The 19,698-nt window shown below is 36.8% G+C and overlaps 1 protein-coding gene across 1 annotated transcript in view; it reads right to left on the reverse strand.

The window, feature by feature from the left end:
* Positions 1-19,458, reverse strand: part of LOC114351366 (homeobox protein Hox-D4a) — a 28,788-nt gene extending 9,330 nt beyond the window's left edge. Inside the window, exons 1-2 of the mRNA XM_028302549.1 lie at positions 19,307-19,458; positions 12,356-12,879 (exon numbers count right to left, since the gene is read on the reverse strand). Coding sequence (XP_028158350.1) covers positions 12,356-12,857 — 502 coding nt within the window. The 5' untranslated portion in view covers positions 12,858-12,879; positions 19,307-19,458. The remainder of the gene's footprint in view (positions 1-12,355; positions 12,880-19,306) is intronic.
* Positions 19,459-19,698: the final 240 nt, after the last annotated feature.

Here is a 19,698-nt window from a genome sequence, read left to right on the forward strand (position 1 = left end):
AGTCAAATATTATTAGCAGAAATATGCGATAAACGTCTTCTTTAAAGTTCCACATCCGAAGTTATTATACGAGTACTTTTTTATGAAACACTAGCGGCCGCCCGCGACTTCGTACGCGTGGATCCCGTTTTACCCCCTTCATCTATCTTACGCGGTTTAGATTTTTTCATACAAATGTTTTTTTCCGCTAACTCCCGTTCCCGTGGGAATTTTGCAATATCCTGTTGTAACTAAGCTTCAAGTTTACTAAGGTACCTGCATGCCAAATTTCAAGCGTCTAACTTAAGCGGTTTAGATTTTTCATACAAATGTTTTTTCCCGCTAACTCCCGTTCCAGTGGGAATTTTGCAATATCCTGTTGTAACTAAGCTTTAAGTTTACTAAGGTACCTGCATGCCGAATTTCAAGCGTCTAACTTAAGCGATTCAGATTTTTCATACAAAACGATTTTCCCGCTAATTCCCATTCCCGTGGGAATTCCTAAGTATCCTATAACCTGCCCAGGAGTATGAAGAATAATTGTGCCAAGTTTCGTTAAAATCCGTCGAGTAGTTTTTGTTTCTATAAGGAACATACAGACAGACAGACAAACAGACAGACTTTTTTGAATTTGAATTTTACTGATTGCATTTTTGGCATCAGTATCGATCACTAATCACCCCCTGATAGTTATTTTGAAAATATATTTAATGTACAGAATTGACCTCTCTACAGATTTATTATAAGTATAGAATAGAAGATAACACGAACAAAATGGCTACGCTCTTATTATAGAGGAAAAAGCTTAATTTAAGCTTTGCTCGTGTAAACTTTGTAATTTGTCATCGAAATTATACATTACGTCATCTAGGATTACCTACAAGTAATATAGCTCTACTGCAAAATATATTTCAAAATTGTTTCAATAGTTTCATTTGTGGAGATTATAATAATTAAAGTCGTATTCAAGTTAATTTACATAACACTTAATTAAATTACAGTTAAACAATTAGAAGTGTACCTAAACTCTAAAACAGTTCCACAAAATTCAGCAGAACTCATCCAAGCATATGAAATGTAGTAACAAGTAACAATGAACAATGTATGTGGTCTACGTCACATCAAGTTTCACACTGGCATCTTAGTCCCTGGTATTAAGGTTGTATTTTGAAACAATAATGTATAGTGTAAAGTGACGTATGTTATTTCGAGTGGGCGGGGCCAGGAGACGCATGCGCTGTACAAGTACCTACCTCAAAGCTACATAAGCTGTCTTTGGTTTTTGTTAGACCTAAAACCTGTCAAGTGTGAGTTGGACTTTTATATGAAGGATGGACGGGAGATTGAACATCATGTAATTTGTGTCAATAAAAAATTGTAACTGTTTTCCTTGGCCACGCTATTCCTGAAAGATTTAAAAGAGGTTCTGTAAAAGTAATGATTAGAAAGCTTAGGGAATGGCTGATTGCTGCTCTTACAATGTTTTACTGGACAAAAGCATGTTAACTAATGTATTTTAGCAGAATAGAGCACTTATTGTATCTACAATACCTGTAACAATCTATTATTTGCATGTAAATGTGTTTCTCTATAAATTTGAGAAAGATTTTACCGGTTGATTCGCGAGCTCAGCTAGTTTATTCTAAATATCGATATCTATAGGCTGTATTTTGTCTTAAAGGCCAATATTGCACTGGAAACTGACAGTGGATTGTTAAAATAAGTATTAATTCTTCACACAAATTAGAATCGGGCTCAACTATCGGCCGACTAAAAATCGGTGGTCTGCGCCTAGGCTAATTGTCACTTTACTATAACATCTTTGTAGGTAAAGACTCAACTAATTATAGACTAGCTGTGCTCGCGACTTCGTACGCGTGAAAAACCGTTTTCGCAACATTTTTCATTTTTGCTCTGCACCTATTACTCGTAGCGTGATGGTATATAGCCTATAGCCTTCCTCAATAAATGGGCTATCTAACACTGATATAATTTTTCAAATCGGACCGGTAGTTCCTCAGATTAGCGCGTTCAAGTAAACAAACAAACAAACAAACAAACAAACTCTTCAGCTTTATAATAATATTAGTATAGATTTTGTGTGTCTATATTATGTTGACGGACGATTGTCGATAAATGTTCTACTACATTTATCGACAATCGTCCGTCAACATAATATAACTGTTTTTTGGCTTTTCATATTATAGGTACATTACTTTATTTCAGTTAATAAAACTCAGATGATTCTTCCCTTTACTGAAAACCCAGCTTGAAATAGGTTTGTGACGTCACTCGTTGACAGGTTTGATTTGATAAAGTGATGTACGGACAAAGGCAAATCAAGATAAACACTGTGGCATTTTGTGCAGTTTTAATTAGGAGAGATTTTGCAAAAAGCAACCATTTAAAAAAAGCCGCTGGATTATTCTGGTGAACCCACTTATTCGTTCGTTCGTTCGTTCGTTTCAGTAAAATGACGTCCACTGCTGGACAAAGGCCTCTCCAAGGTTTTGCACAATGAACGGTCCTGCGCTTCCCGCGACCTTTACCAGATCGTCAGTCCACCTTGTGACACGAACATTTTTAGCATTAAACTGTTAGAGTAAAATCGTGAATTTAGTTCTGCCACAGAAAGTCTAGAAAGTCGCGTGTCGCGTGTTTCCCCTACCGAAAACTGGGATACTTAAGTAAATCTATGATTTTCCCTGAGTCCCTATCTCTCCAGTCTCTACAGTTGCTTCTGGCGCAAACGTGTAAAAATCAGTTCAAGGGTTAAAATCCATTTCATTCTCACAAACTTTCACATGTTATTATAGCAAGTAGGATTTGTGCGTTTTTATCAGGAACCGTAGAAAATTGCACTAAAATTCTAAAATAAGTTTCCATCGATATATCGACATCGACACGCCCCCGCACTAGTCACGGGGATCTAATTTAGAAAGGGCCTGTTGTTTGTGCGTATAAATTGCTCCCTATAATTGGCTTACGTTCCCTACAGGGGGCGCTGGCTTCACCGTCAGCGGAATTGTTTTTTGTGGAGACGGACGCTTCCTAATTGAGTGTTTCAGCATGTCAGCGTTTACTGTAAAAGCAGTGTAATGTTTTGTCTTACATATTATTTAGCCTTGGCACACTAACTTCCTACTTTTTTCCATTATTTCAACCGGCAGTTGTGATTAGGGCATGAATATCGGAATCTCGGAATCTCGTAATATCGGAATCTCGGAGTACGAGATCCGATATTTCAATTCCGATATTGAGCGACCCAATATCGTAATATCGGAATCAGATAAAGGTTTCAATTGAGATTTTAAACAAAGCGTTTAAACGCGCCATAACCTGCCACAAAGCCCAAAGTACATGATTGACAAAGACCAATGATTTTATCATGTCTCTCAACATCACTTTTTGTCCCACTGCAAATATTTTCTGCTAATGATAGTTAAATGAAGTATCTTTAAGCCTTTATTTCGCCTGAGATACAGGAAAAAAAACCGGCCAAGTGCGAGTCGGGCTCGCGCACAAAGGGTTCCGTAGCAGCAAATATAATAAACTTATTATGTCAATTTAATCAACCTATCTCAAAAACTATAAGAGATACTTTGATCAAACCAAAAATCGTTGAAAGAGTTAATTAGCATGCATCACCTCTATTTTTTTTAGAATTTTATACCCCGTAGTTATAAAAATAGAGGGGGGGGGACATACTTTTTACNTTGAAGACTTTCGTCTTTAAGCACTGAGGTATTTTGGCCAAAAAGATGTTGTGTAGTTTCCCGAACGCGGCCCAGCCAAGTAGGATTCGACGATTTACTCACCGACGGACCGACGACCTCAGGCCGCTACCAACCAACCATTGTGAAAATTATTGGGGGAGGCCTATGTTCAGCAGTGGACGTCCTATGGCTGAAATGATGATGATGATGGCCCGTGGTTTTGTGAGTTGTACATCGATAATAAAAAAGGAACAAATTACAAGCATATTCAAGTTTTTTTTACCACTACCTAAAATTTTTGTAACATTTGACTTGAATGACTCTACAAATCGTTCCGCCAGTATTGGTTGATGAAGTAAAAGTTTCTTTGATACCTGTTTTACAANGGACAGACGGACAGACGGACAGACGGACAGACGGACAGACGGACATGACGAAACTATAAGGGTTCCGTTTTTGCCATTTTGGCTACGGAACCCTAAAAATCCTAGTTCAGGCACACGTATAATTTTACCTTTTGTAGCATAAGATTAGCCTAGAGTTTAAACTGTCAAATAAGTTATTCATTAAAGATTTTATTTATTAATTTATTTTTATTAATTATTTATTTATGGTTAATTTTACTTGTTCTAAAACAATTTTAACACTTGCCGTACTTGGTCTTAGCAATGAAAAACGACATCTCAACTCCCTTCCAAACATTAATTGGACTATGGCCCGTTAGTTCTGCGTACCTACCTACATGTGCCCTGCCCATTGCCACTTCAGCTGGCTAGTCCGTCAGACTATGTCAGCGACTTTAGTTCGTTAACGGAGCTTCTCATTTCTGATTGGATCTCGTAAAGAAACACCAAGCACAGCCCTCTTCATAGCACGCTGTGCAACTTTGAGAGCCCACGTTTCCGAGCCGTATATCATGACTGGTTACACACACTGATTGAAGACTTTCGTCTTTAAGCACTGAGGTATTTTGGACAAAAAGATGTTGTGTAGTTTCCCGAACGCGGCCCAGCCAAGTAGGATTCGACGATTTACTCACCGACGGACCGACGACCTCAGGCCGCTACCAACCAACCATTGTGAAAATTATTGGGGGAGGCCTATGTTCAGCAGTGGACGTCCTATGGCTGAAATGATGATGATGATGGCCCGTGGTTTTGTGAGTTGTACATCGATAATAAAAAAGGAACAAATTACAAGCATATTCAAGTTTTTTTTACCACTACCTAAAATTTTTGTAACATTTGACTTGAATGACTCTACAAATCGTTCCGCCAGTATTGGTTGATGAAGCAAAAGTTTCTTTGATACCTGTTTTACAAAAACACTTAAATTCCTTGCTAGTCCATATTGGCCTATTATCAGTAACCAAATGCAATGGAATTGGATACCCATTACATACAAAAATGGTTTTAAATACTTCAATTTTATAATTTTAAGAAGTGCTGTTTAGTACCAAATTAAAGATATTGATTAAAATCATTATTTTACTTGTATACAATCAAGAAATGTTACGAAAATAATCAAATATTCAATTTATTATAACACAAACTCAATTCCGATATTAATATCGGAATTCCGATATTGAGATCTAATATCGGAAATCAATATTGGAATTGAAAACCTTCCGATATTACATGCCCTAGTTGTGATTGAATTTGTTGCGGCGCTTCTTCTCAGCACCTGCCAAATGCTGGTCTCGACGCGCTGATAGGGCAAAAATGAAGAGACATATAACGGCTAAATAAGAGCAAAACTTTTATATTTATATTTGACGATTTGTAAGCACTATTTAATAGTCCATGCAAATAACAGAATTTTGCTTTGACATATCATGAATGCTTTTCACTCAGAAGTTGGACCGACGACCTCACATAGGTAGGAGAGGCGCTAGATGCAGGCCGCTACAAACCGTGCGATGTGGAAATCATTGGGGGAGGCCAATGTTCAGCAGTGGACGTCCTGTGGCTGAAATGATGGTGATGAATGCTGTACATCTTTTTTAATAGCTAAGAGAGTCTTTGGTAAATTAGAGGTGGTGTTACTAAAGTAAAGACAAAATAATCTCATTATGAGATTACAAATATTTGAAATCTTTGTGACGTAATTAGTTTAGCAAAATCATCATGAATAATTCTGAAACCTTTAAAATGCACTTGCGGAAATTGACTTTACGATTAGTAAACTGTTTTCTTGTAAAAAGTAGTTATGTTTTTATTGTTTTTAAGGCTTTGCATGAACAATAATTGAAGACACACAATCTATCACATCGTAAAGGTAGCGAGGAAGCGCTGGACGCAGGCCGCTACCAATCGATCAACATGAAAGCATTGGGGGAGGCCAATGTTCAGCAGTGGACGTCCTATGGCTGAAATGATGATGATGATGAATCTATCATTTGATTTACTGCGTTAGCCAGCGAAATTATAAATGAAAGCAATCGTGTAAATTCTGAATAACTTAAATTTAGTGTTTTTTTTGCCCATTTTAAGATCTCTCTCTCTCTCTTTCTTGTTGTTGCAATAAGATACTTTTTAGTGTACACCATGCAAAATATCAGGTTATCGGTATTGTCTACAATTTTAACCTTTTTAAACAGTTTAAAACAGAATAAACTTCAAATCCTGTTCACCGCTTCCACTCAAACCCCGTCCGTACCCCGCCAGTCGGAATTTCGTTAGGCAGTTGATTTTTAAATCAAGTAAAGCGTTAGGTTAAACTAATTAGTTTAATTTGCCTAATCAGCAGTTATTTGACGGTGAAGTAACGCAGGTAATAATTACCAATGGATGTTGATTTATTTAATTTGTTACTTTAGAGAACTTATTTTGTAATCAAAATGTAAGTGGGGGATGCTCACTCTTCTATAGTCAAACGATTCTGAAACGGGAAAAAATTGGAACTAATAACCCAGCATTACTAGTAGCGCCCTCCTATAAATATCATAATATTATATTATATGGGATACCTATTCCAGTGTTGTCCAACGTGGCAAAAATCGGAATTATAACCCACAATTTATGCCTGCTGCTGTCTTTCCCGAAGACTATCAATCCGGACCTTTTCAAGGCGAGAGTGAATAGGCACTTACAGGGCAGATATTATGTACCATCCTAGACTGCATCCCACTTAAAATCAGGTGCGATTGTGGTCAAATAACTGCCTTGTTATGCATAAAAAAAGTATTGATAGTAGCGCCCTCCTTTTAACGTCATAAAGTACCTGGGATGATTCCGTGTTAGACAAGTATATTTTGAACAACAATGATATACATAAGTAGTTGATAATATATCATCCATCATCAGGTCATTTAGTCTCCATTGCAGGAGCACGGCCCTCTCTAATTGACCAGAGGCAAATGGAGGATTTGTCCAACACTCCCCACGCTGGCCAGACGGGTTGGGGAGGCCTGATGCTCGCATATTTGTCCCTTAGTCGCCTCTTACGACATCCACGGGAAGAGTGAGGATGGTCTTTGTTTATTCTGCTCTGTAGGAAGCACGCGGCTTAGTTGATGTAGGAAAAATATTGTAGAGGCCAGAAAAACGTGAAAATATTCAAGCGGAGACAAACAAGTACACAACTAATCTTTTAGTACAATAATCGAGATAAATCAGATAGTTAAGCTGTTCAGTTGAACTTACGTAGCTACATCTAAAAAACTGACAGTGTTTCTGTGAATTTCAAGTTAAAAGTTCACATAAACGGATGGTAGGTTAGTTGAGGCTTCCGGCGACTGGGACCGCAATTAACTGGGACCGCGGTCCCAGTCGCCGGATCCGTAAAAAATAAATAATATTTGACCGTGAATGTCTAGCTTAAATAAATAGCAAACATTACTTGGACAAATGCTTTTGGCCTTAATATAATATTTTTTAACAAGTATGGATTTAGATTTATCAACTAAGATCCTATATTTTATCTTGAGCGCAATCATTTATCAATAAACTCGGTATTTGTGCGGTTAAGAGAAGTATTTATTGATAGATTTCATCATCCTTTTATCTAGAAAAATTGGTCAAGTGGTAGGCAACTTCGTCTAGACAGCCTTAGTCACGGTAAAACTGGGATGGGTGATCGTATCTTTACGAAAACGAAATCTACGAAGAGTCTCTATAGTCTTCTTCTTTTTTCGACAACAAACCTGTCAGTGTCAGCCCAAAACTCTGCTAAAAAAGTGGAGTTGTCGCTTGTCAGTAGCATTCATTAAATTTCTCGGGGAAAGAGCTGACAAAACTGTTTACATGTTTAGCACGCCTGTATATTTTGTTCATGGTGTTGTATGTTATTAATTGGCTGACAAAGGCGACATTTTGGTGTGCTTTAATCACCCATGGAAATCACAGCTAGGGGTCAAAGTGGAGTGGAGAGAACAGACACAATAGTGACTGAGTTTCTTGCGCTGCTTCTTCTCAGCACACTGGCCCATTTATTGTCCCGAAGCAGTGATAGGGTTAGGTAATACTGGGACGTGTAAAAGTGCTTTTTAAAAGCCTACTTACAAAAATAAATGAGGTTTATGAGTTTTTTTTTTCAGTTTTTTGTCTGCTTTACCTTTTGTTGTTCTGAAGTGGTGGTAGAGAAAACTATACGAGTATATTTGGTTCGTGGATAAGTGCCCTAATAAGGGTCTTCATACAAATCAAGAACTTGAATTTAGTTTTATAACACTACCCTTCTACTAAATATAAAAATCTTCTTCAACCGACCCTAAACACCAAACCGGGCCGGCTTTTATCGCGCCAATATTGTCAATTTTATTGCTCGCACATATGGTGGCCCCGCACCTGTTATGGCGTCGATATGGCAAACCATCCCTAAACGTAAGGGTGGATCGGTTTGGCACTAATCGGGGCTATAATGGTTATTGCTGTTTAATTTTTGATGTTTAAATTAGGGTAAGTGTTGATGATTAGTGCGAAGAGATTAATTGAAAGTAATACCGAATAATGAGATTTTGTCGAATAATTATTATTGTTGTAGGCTTAGTTAAGTTTTGTTTTTAATTCATTGTCCTTATGTAACTAATCCATATATTAAATAATGTTTAAAAGCAAAAGTAACTCTAGGCCCGGTTTTTTGATTCGTAGTTAAAATAACCAATAGGCAAATTTTGCTACTAATGGTTTAATATTAACAAAATGTTAACTAATAGTTAAAAAATGTACTAAAAGTCAAGCTAACCATTGTTCGAAAAACATTTTTTTCTGATATTTAACCACTTGTCATTTGACATCTGTCAAATTTGACCATTGGTTAATTTAACTACGAATCAAAAAACCGGGCCTATGTCTGTTACATTTTAGGCTTAAATCACAGAACCGATTAAGATGAAAGTTTGAGATACAAGGAAAAATAAAGGGTACCTAAGTAGTTTTGGTTAAATACTGGTTTATTTGGTACAGATTTTGAATGATATTTATTCACTTGAAATGTCATTTTACTTTCCACTACTTGAAAGTGAAAACCGCACGAAGTCATAATAAAAAAATCGTTTTAATTATTACTCAAAGAAAATAAACGATTTTTTAAACAAAAATGCTTCTAACTAACGTTTCTCGGGTGTAGAATCTTTGAAACGATTTACCAACCCCTAGTCGATCCATTATTCGCGTAAATACCAATAATAATACAATATCACTTGTGATTTTCAATAATCTGATGTATTGTGGACGTGTATTACCAATTTATAATGATAAGCTGTCAAATTCGTCGTCGACTGATACGTTTTATCAGTGATCGATCGAAATAAAACATTTCAACTTTATCTGGTTGTTTTGCTGCATTATTCAAGTAAGATGCTGTGATGAATTCTTTAAAAAGTTCGTGCTAATAGTAACTGACAATTTATCCAACATAAATGATGAACACTGAATAATCAACAAGAACAAAACTCCCAAATATGGCGCTTTATTTTCCCGCTTAGGTATTCTACTATTTTTATAGAAACCATCACAAATTGCACCATCTTATACTTTGGCTTTAACAAACATCTATACTATTTATATTACAAGTATGTATACTACGAGATATGAGTAATATTATAAATGCGAAAGTAACTCTGTCTGTCTGTCATGCTTTCACGCCTAAACCACTGAACCGATTTTGATGAAATTTGACAAAGAGATAGTTTGAGTCCCGGGAAAGGACATAGAATAGTTTTTATCCCGGTTTTTGAAACAGCGACGCGCGCGATAAAGTTTTTCTGTGACAGACAAAATTCTACGCGGGAGAAACCGCGGGCGGAAAGCTAGTATAAAATATGTCAAACTCCATACAAAAAACACCGGTTATTGTAATACTTAGTTACGGTTAAAGTTAGTTGGCCTTAGTAGCCAATGTCAACAACACATTTTTTTCAGTGCCTCTGACAAAGCCACCATAGTAAATCACCGCGTGTTTGCTGTCGCCCCTGTTTGTCTATGCCACATGCCACTCTATCACCCCTGTCACGGGGGAGAGTGACGATTTTTACACTGTTAACACTTTCGGAAAGGAGCAGTGATAAAATCAGGGAATAGTTGTAAGTTTTCTAAAGGCTGATTTTTCAATCGTGGAATAACTTTTGACTGAAGAATAAGTTGGCATATTGGTTTTAGTATGAGAAAATAATATGTCAAAATAATAAGTTTATTCTTCAGTTAAAAGAAGAAGAAGGTACTGACGATTAAAAATCAGCCCTAAGTAAGTATATTACACAATTTGGAGCTTGTTTTTGATGTTGGTGAGATAAGAAAGGTAAAACTTAAAAATTTGTTGCTTTTTTCATTTTTTTTAAAACCTTTCACTATTGCAATTGGCTTCAACGTCCATGTATTGCTGGATACCTATAGAATACAAGACTAACTACTTTTTATGATATTAAAAATGTTTCTCTTTTGATCTTTAATATTTTTACTTATTTACCAACCGACTTCAACAAAAGGATGAGGTTTTCAATCCGTTGGTATTTTTTTTTAATTAATGAACTCGAATGCCACTCTAATTGGTACATAAAGCGTACTTAGTACCTTAGGGATTCTTTGCCAGTTAACCTTCGAACTTAACCGAGAAAAAACATAGTTTTTGGAATTACTGGTTTTATGGAATGACAGGATTAAATGTTTTAAAGAAAAAAATGAAACTACAGAAGACACTGGTACGAATATCTACTCCTAAATTCTAAACTGCCCCCAACCTAATAATGTTAATGGGTGAATATCAACAAACTCGTTTTTTGCCTAATTCCGGTGGCGAATTTTAATTTCCACTTTCCAAAACTTTTTTGTGGCAGAAATAATAGTAAATAACTTGTATTATTCAATGATATGGTAGAGATCAAAATATTATTAATACTTCTCGAGATATGTCAATTTGAAATTATCAAGAGCCACCGAAATTGTATTTGAGCCACCGGAATTAAGAATCAATCCACCGAAATTTATTTATACAGCGGACTTCGGAATGTTACGGATGATTGTCTCAAATTACTTATTTATTTGTAATCAATTAAGTATTATTATTATGGAAAGAAAACACCCAGACCAATACAAACAAATATGTATGCAATTTTAGTATGATATTTTTATTTATTAATAAACAAAAAGACTGAACAAAATTGATGCGTGTACTGATTAATGTAATTAACCACATGCAAAGCTTTGTGAATTGCAACAACTATAATTTATTATCCAAGCTCTAAATAATCGCTACTACGAGTAACTGATCATAAAATGTTTTTCCAATCGCTCAAGCTCCCGAGGATCTACCGATAGGTCGGGTGACGTAATCTTGAAATTCTTTTAGCCGGCGCGGAACTTCCGGAAGGTCGGGTGACGCCACGCCTCTTTGAACCGTGTTTACTTTGGCAGTTATATTCTATATTTATTCGATTCTAAAATATATTCCCAAAAATTTTGAAAGTTGTTTTAATTTGTATCACTTGGATATGATTTGTATTAGAAAGTGCTGTGAGTGTGACGCTTGAACGGAAGGAAGTCAACCTAACCTAACCAACTGCGTATTTCCAAACTGCTTATTTCTATACTGTGTAGCCGCGAGAGCTCTTTGGCGCGCTGTCTTCGGCGAAGTATTGCGCGCGCAGATTTTGACAGCGCGAAATACCTACTTTAGCAGAAATACCAAGCCTTAATGCCCTGTCTCCTATTAGATAGGTTCTCGGGACTAATCCCACCTCTCGTTTCACCGCTGCAACTCCCGTGTAGCCAGGATCTACAGCTTGACCGCCGACAACCCAACCAGTAAAGGTCAAGTTTGTCCCGGGGGAAAGTTAAACTGTCACGATACGTATCCCGCACTACACGCGTCTTTATAACTGACTATCCAACTGAAACGCATAGAGCGCGCCACAAAGTGATTTTCATGATACACATGTCTGAAGCACAACTGAAGCTTCACTGACGTTTGACGTAACAAAAATACACCCTTCTGCTTCACTAATGCAGGAACATACTCATTTAGGAGTAGGTTATAGTTGTTGCAATTCACGAAGGCGAGCGAGCTTTACATGTGTGGTGGCTCGCTACTGTTCGTTTTTTTTTAAGTTTTGATAGACATTAACATTGTCGTTATATGTGCATGTACACGTACACACACAAATAAAGCTTACTCGCCTTCGTAAGTCGCAAGAACGATACTAAAGTAATTAAAATGCAACTTACCAGGCCTATAGCTCTCATACTCCTCATTCCCTCCCTCCACTCCCGGGGAAATAGGCGGACTGTAACTCCCCGACCGATTCCCATCCTCAGACACTGGGCTCCCACTCCTGGGACTGCTCTGTCCACTCCTGGGACTCTCTGCTCTCTGCTCAAAGCTCTGCCCTTGAAACTTGTCTATAGTATTCTGTTCTATCTGAGCGTCGTAGTTTTCAAATCTGTTTATGTAGTTTTTGTTCTGGATTAACGCTAAATACTTCTGCTGCGCCATTCTGTCTTGCAGAGTCGTCTCTGGCTCGATATGCCTTGACAGTAACGCGTCAATGCAAAAGGATTTCTTGCCTTGGTTCAGTATAGTTTTGTCTTCGTCCAACTGTTTGTAATACTTCATGTTTTTAGGGCTGCTTGAGCGGCTATGGTCGCCATCATGGTCGATTTCTAAAGGGCGGTCTTGGTCGGAGGAGTCGCGGCGGTACATCGGGTGGGGTAATATCTGGGATGACATGACGGCTCGTTACATGGTACGTCTGAAACAAAAACTAGGCTAAAGATAAAGGAACATTGTATGTTTTAAACGCTATGTGTATGTTATGGTTGTAGGTTGTATCCCTGTTTTGTGCACCAAATAAAATAAATAAATAAGGCGGTAATAGCCTAACGTCAGACTCAAATAATTGAAATGATTAATTTATTTACTGTAAATAAGTTTTTAAAGAGCCTTTTTCTATATTTGAAGAACGCTATTTTATAACTAGAAAGTATTTCAACTAAGCTATTTCAACTAAAACAGAGAAACACGGTAGAATAGGTACTATGTAGGTAACTAATAAAAATGACGCGTTGATAACCGTATTTCTCTAAGTATATATTTGTCTCAAACTAGTACTATTTCCTTCGATTTTTGTGAACCAAGCAAACTATTACTTGAAGAGGTAAGGGATATTATTGGCCTAACGGCATGTGTAGTTATGATATAGTGGTAGATCTAATACTACCTATTTAGATACATATTTTATTTATGTTCAACTATCTCCCTTAAATATACTAAAAATTGCCAGAATATTCTTGTTTGCTATACCAAAACCCTTTAAAAAGATGAAAGCATTACTCACATTAAATTTTCACTAAATTTTATTTACTTTACGGACTACATAATCCAATTATAGCCGCCAAGTACATACAGGTTTAAGTGTGCGTCTAATACATAGAAAATATTGACTCTCCATTACAAAATTTGCATATAACCAGCTTGATTGGCTTGTATTGGCCAATTAGGTGCCGTTAGAGTATTACGTGAATAAATGAACCTTTTATAAATTACTAGCGGCCGCCCGCGACTTCGTATGTGTGGATCCCGTTTTACCCCCTTAGTGGTGGAGTTTCATAAAATCCTTTCTTAGCGGATGCCTACGTCATAACGTCTACCTGCATGCCAAATTTCAGCCCGATCCGTTCAGTGGTTTGTGCTGTGCGTTGATAGATTACTATATCAGTCAGTCAGTCAGTCACCTTTGAGTTATATCGTATACTAGCTTTTGCCCGCGGTTTCACCCGCGTGAAATTTAATATGTCACAGATTGTCATAAATTATACCCTATATGTTAATCTGGGTTATAAACAGTAATACTGTAAAGTTTCAACAAAATCAGTTCAGTAGTTTTTGCGTGAAAGAGTAACAAACATCCAGACATCCAGACATCCAAACTTTCGCATTTATAATATTAAGTAGGATATTTAGAAGACTAGCTGTGCCCGCGACTTGGTACGGGTAAAACACTTATCACCTAGGAGAATGGAAATGGAGTTTGCGTCCTATTCTCAGACCTACTGAATATACACGAAATTTCATAAGAATCGGTCAAGCCGTTTCGAAGTTTGTTACAAACACTGCTTTGAACCAGTAATTCCTGAGATTAGCGCGTTCAACAAAATTAACATACAAAATTTATAATATAAATTAATAGGAGCAGTTTAATGTAAAATTAAATGGCATATTAACTAATGAAAGAACAAAAAAAATTATTTTATTCGAATTTTTAATTAAAGATATTCGTAGCGCCATAGAAAAGACATAAACGCATTACGGTATCAATTAAATCAAATTGAAGAATTTTTTAAGTCAAAATGTTTTGTACTGTACTGTACCTAAAATTAGATAAAATAAATTGAGTTAAAATAGTGGACAGGCCTCCTACTAGGTGGACCGACGATCTGGTAAAGGTCGCGGAAAGAGCCTGGATGCGAGCAGCGCCGGACCGTTCATTGTGGAAAGCCTTGGGGGAGGCCTTTGTCCAGCAGTGGACGTCATTTGGCTGAAACGAACGAGTTAAAATCGACATTCTTAAACTAAAAATACTCCATTAAAAGTAACTTATAAGGTGAAATTTTGAGAGGAAAACCAATTTTTTATATTGGCGACAGAAAATTCTGTGTATTTTTGGTATTCTGGCATAGTAACTCGAATAGGACCATCCCCACTCTTTCCGTTGATGCTGTAAGCGACTAAGGGACAAATACGCGAACATCAGGCCTCCCCAACCCGTCTGGCCAGCGTGGGGAGTGTAGGACAAATCCTCCATTTGCCTCTGGTCAATTAGAGGGCCCGTGCTCCTGCAGTGGAGACTAACGCCCGTATTCACAAACGATGCTTGCTTAAGTAAGCAGCAAATCGAACGTTGCGTTGTGTTGCGCGCCTTCTTGACTGGTAGCCTCAATATGGTCCCGCAATCCGCAATCTTCATCGTGTTGGTTCCCGCTGAAAACCAGCTTCTCGACATGGCGCTTGTTATGTCGCGAATATAGCTGAGCGGACGCCTCTTCAGCATAGCTTGTAGTTTAATGTTTAATGTTAATGTACTGTATTTTTATTTTATTTTTCTATGCTGAATAAAGTATTCTTATTCTTATTCTTAAACGCACAACGTTGAATACAGCTCTGTGATTTCGTGTGTCACCCTGTGCGTCCACGCGCACTGTGAGACCTCATAGTAATGTTTGTGAATATGGGCGTAAATCAGCTGGCTTAAATATATGATGATGATGCTGTTCGTAATAAATAAACGAATGATTTATTTATTTATTTATTTTTTTTATTTATTTATATTAGGGAAACAAACAATTTTCATATACAGACAAATAATCACACAAAAAATAGGACAGAAATCAGCAAATGATGGCGAAAATCAACGCTGAAAAACCCGCAGGAAGAAACTAGTTCAATATTAAAAGATAGTTGCTATGGACACCGTCGAGTAATCATAAAATATAAAAATAATTTCAAATTACTTATCAATCACGGCACGCGCCTCTATCGGCTGATATCGTAATTTTATTATTAATAATAGCCGATAATAATAATAATAGTTATTTACGGGCGATTTGGTGAAATTGATGGGAAAGCCAAACACTCCGCTTATCTATGGATTTGTGTGCGTGCGAATATTAAATAAACGACAGGTTAAGTTTGTTTGTAGCCTTTAAGTGCATTTCACACGGATGTGGAAAAGTTTACAGCATGTAGATAGGTAGTTAAGATTTGAAAGAAAAGTTAAAGTAAAGATGTAGTAAAGAGAATACTTTTCTTTACCTTTTTTAGGGTTCCGTAGTCCTGGCAAGGAACCCTTATAGTTTCGATATGTCTGTCTGTCTGTCTGTCCGAGGTTTTGCTTGGAAACTATTGGCACTATAGAGCTGTAATTTTGTAGAGGTATGTATATTAATCACGCCGACAAAACAGTAGAATAAAATTTTGAAAAAAAAATTTTTAGGGTAGCTCCCCTACATTTAAAGTGGGGATGAATATTTTTTTCAACTTCTACCCCATCGAGTGGGGTATCGATGGATAGGTCTTTTAAAATGGCTCTGGGGTTTTTAAGATTATTATTAATTTTAAAATTTTAAAGTGCCAATTTTTGTCCCCTCTCTAAAAACTAAACTGTTGGCTTAAAAATCTGGAAAAATTCGTAATAATACTGCTTTTCATGAACTTTCAAGGAAAACTGTAACGGTTAAGATACATCAGTTAAGTAAGTTTAAGAGTAATAGTCATTTAACTCATGTATTATAAATTTTCTTAACTAGTAAAAATTCCCTAGAAGAAAATATTAAAAGTGACTTTAGATGAAGTAATTGCTTGCTTCTGAAATATATTGTATTAACGACGGACGATCTGGTAAAGGTCGCGGGAATAGCCTGGATGCGGGCAGCGCAGGACCGTGCATTGTGGAAAACCTTGGGGGAGGCCTTTGTCCAGCAGTGGACGTCATTTGGCTGAAACGAACGAACGACGGACAACTACGGAACCCTACACTGCGCGTGGCACGACATGCACTTGGCCAATTTTTATACATAGTTTTGTATTGATAGTTTGAAAATTAATTAACTACGAGTAGGTACATATACATTTGTCTAAACAAATTAAAAAAACCTTGACTTCCACTTACCTATTTTAAAGAGATAAAGACCGAGACCTGTAAGCAAGCACGAGTTTGGGAGCGGAATAGGCAAGCAGTGTATTATAGTTAGTTATAAATAGCTTTGATTAAGCAAACCTCATAAATATTTATAACTTTGTACATTTTAAAGTCTGTAGACCTTTGAAAAAGTGGCTGACAGTAGTGACTGAGTTTCTTGCGCTGCTTCTTCTCAGCACTGGCTCATTTATTGTCCCGAAGCAGTGGTAGGGTTAATACTGGGACGTGTAAAAGTGCTTTTTTTAAGCCTATTTACAGAAATAAATGAGTTTTATGAGTCTCGTTTAAATATAGCAAGATCAAGTTAGTACAATGTATCTACATAGTTGTTTGTAATTGCGCTGTGAATTCTTTTGACTCTTTAATTTAAACAAAGCAGAACAATCAATTTATTAACTTATAAATTATGTTTTTTTTAAATGACTTCATACTTTTAAAAGTGTCACTTGTCATCCCTTTTTCTCTAGATTTTGGTAGATTAAACTTAGAACTTTCCCTATTTACTGATCAATATGGTTGCGGGTCCCCAGACACATAAACTTTTCCCGCGGGTCTACCCGACGTTTACGGTTCTGTTTCATTGGCGATAAAACTGAAGTGGGCTGTAGTGAACACAAGTTTCAGTGGTGAAAACGAACGTTTCCTTTGGTCTGATGGTAGAGTATGATAGATTCAATGATCTGAAATAGACTAGTTGTTGCAATTGAGGCGTCTAGTTTCAAATCCATTTATTATTCACGAAGGCGAATGAGTTTTACATGTGTGGTGGTGGTTTTTCAAAGTTACACTATAATATGTGCATGTACACGTACACACACAAGTAAAGCTCCATCGCCTTCGTGAGTTGCAAGAATTATACACTTATTTTGGTTTTTATAGGGCTTTGACTAATTGTTAGAACATTGCAAGCTTTAATTAATCTGATAAAACTGAAAATTAAGTTTATTTACAACATCCGCGGGAATAGTGGGAAGTGTTCCTATTGTAAAAGTTTTTCAGGATGGATTTTGATGAAACTTTACAGTGTTACTTAATATTAATTAATGCTATTATAAATACTGACGGACGAAGTTGCGGGCAAAAGCCGGTTATATCAAAGAATAAGAGCAATGTATGCCCGACATTGATTTCAGTAGGATCTTTGGAGGCACTGGGGTTGCGGTAAAAAAAACAAGTAAATGAAAAAACTTAGGTTATAAAAATTGGTTTCAAGTGCATATTGCACTAAAAATATGCCTTAAAATGGCACCCTATGACTGTGTATGGAGTGATTTGGTCACCGTACACGAGTCAAGAAACTTTATTTGTTTATGGGCCCACAAGGGGCACTTACACATTCTCACGTCCTCTCTACACGTACATCTTTGGGACGTGTTTATTATGTTTCGAAGTTGCGTGAGACGTGTGTCGTACGTGTTTTATGATGATCGGAGAAAGAACGAACTTTTGTTACTTATTGTAACATTTCAGCTATTACTTGTTTATAATGAATTTATAAAATATTGGAAACGTGTCAAACGACTTATAACTACTTAGTTATTATATTTTAAGTTGAAATTTTAAGTTTAGTTGACCTTTAAGATTTTATTAGATAACTAGCGGCCGCCCGCGACTAAGTACGCGTGGATCCCGTTTTACTCCCTTAGGTAGGGGTGGAGTTTCGTAAAATCCTTTCTTAGCGGATGCCTACGTCATAACATCCACCTGCATGCCAAATTTCATCCCGATCCATCCAGTGGTTTGGGCTGTGCGTTGATAGATCACTATGTCAGTCAGTCAGTCAGCCAGTCACCTTTGAGTTATATTATTTAGAGATAATTCATGTAAGAGTCAAATTTACCGCTACATAATATGTATTGATGCAGGCAAGAATTTAGTTCTATGAATTTCCAGAACTAAACTTACCCCCAAATTTCGCCGAAGGCTCTGAGTTTAATAATAATTGTAAAATACTCATCACACTAACAATAGATCCTTGAGGGGGTTGAACCTGCAATTTCAGGTGACGCCCGGTCAAACTTCCTGTTCAGTGGATCTTTTTAATTTTAATTTATTTAATGTGACATTTTTGTTAAGTTTTTGCATGCTGACATTCGGTAGAGCATGCATGCACTTACATACTGCTTTATGTATAATTTGAACAAATATGTACCGTGTCTTTTACGCAAATAAATGACTTCTATTCTATTCTATTCAGGTGATCGTGAAACCTACCACATTTTTCTTTAAAAAAATGTTTTTCGTCTCTCCTTAATAATATTAATGTTTACTCTATTAGGAGTGACTAATCTAAAATTCCTGTAGGTTTTCATGTTGGGTAAAAACTTACAAAGGTTTAAAAATGGTAATGTTAGTTACTTTACTTCATTGTTCATGTTGAAACTTTTTTGAAAATATTATAAATAGTTTTGTAAAATTTGAAATAATATTAAATGTACATAAACTTTTCTTTAATTTAAAAACTTTCATTAAAAAAACTCACCTCACAAAAACAAAAGAAAAAAACCGATTGCACAGATTAAAAACCACTTCACAACAGAGTCCACTCACTCACGCCAAATTTGATCCGATTCGAAATTGGAACGCGCGTTCCGAAACCTGCCCCGCGCAGTAGTTAGTAACAACTGAATTATTTTATTAGTGCCATGGCTGGCGCCCATTATCGGCCCATATTGTATCGTATGTGGACTTTGCTGGGCGGTACTAAGCGACCAAGCAATATTGAGCTCTTGTCCTTCTCGCGACACTTAAAATTGCATGCCATTGTATTTTGGATTGTTGTTCACGCCCCACCCCATTGTGTTTTGTCCTGCTCTCTTATTTTCTGTCTTCCTCGCTCCCAAAGCAATGTACGCATGAGTGGTTGCATTCTGT

This window comes from Ostrinia furnacalis, unplaced genomic scaffold (assembly GCF_004193835.3).
Source record: "Ostrinia furnacalis isolate ACB-3 unplaced genomic scaffold, ASM419383v2 OfSCF1132, whole genome shotgun sequence".
Lineage (NCBI taxonomy): Eukaryota > Metazoa > Arthropoda > Insecta > Lepidoptera > Crambidae > Ostrinia > Ostrinia furnacalis.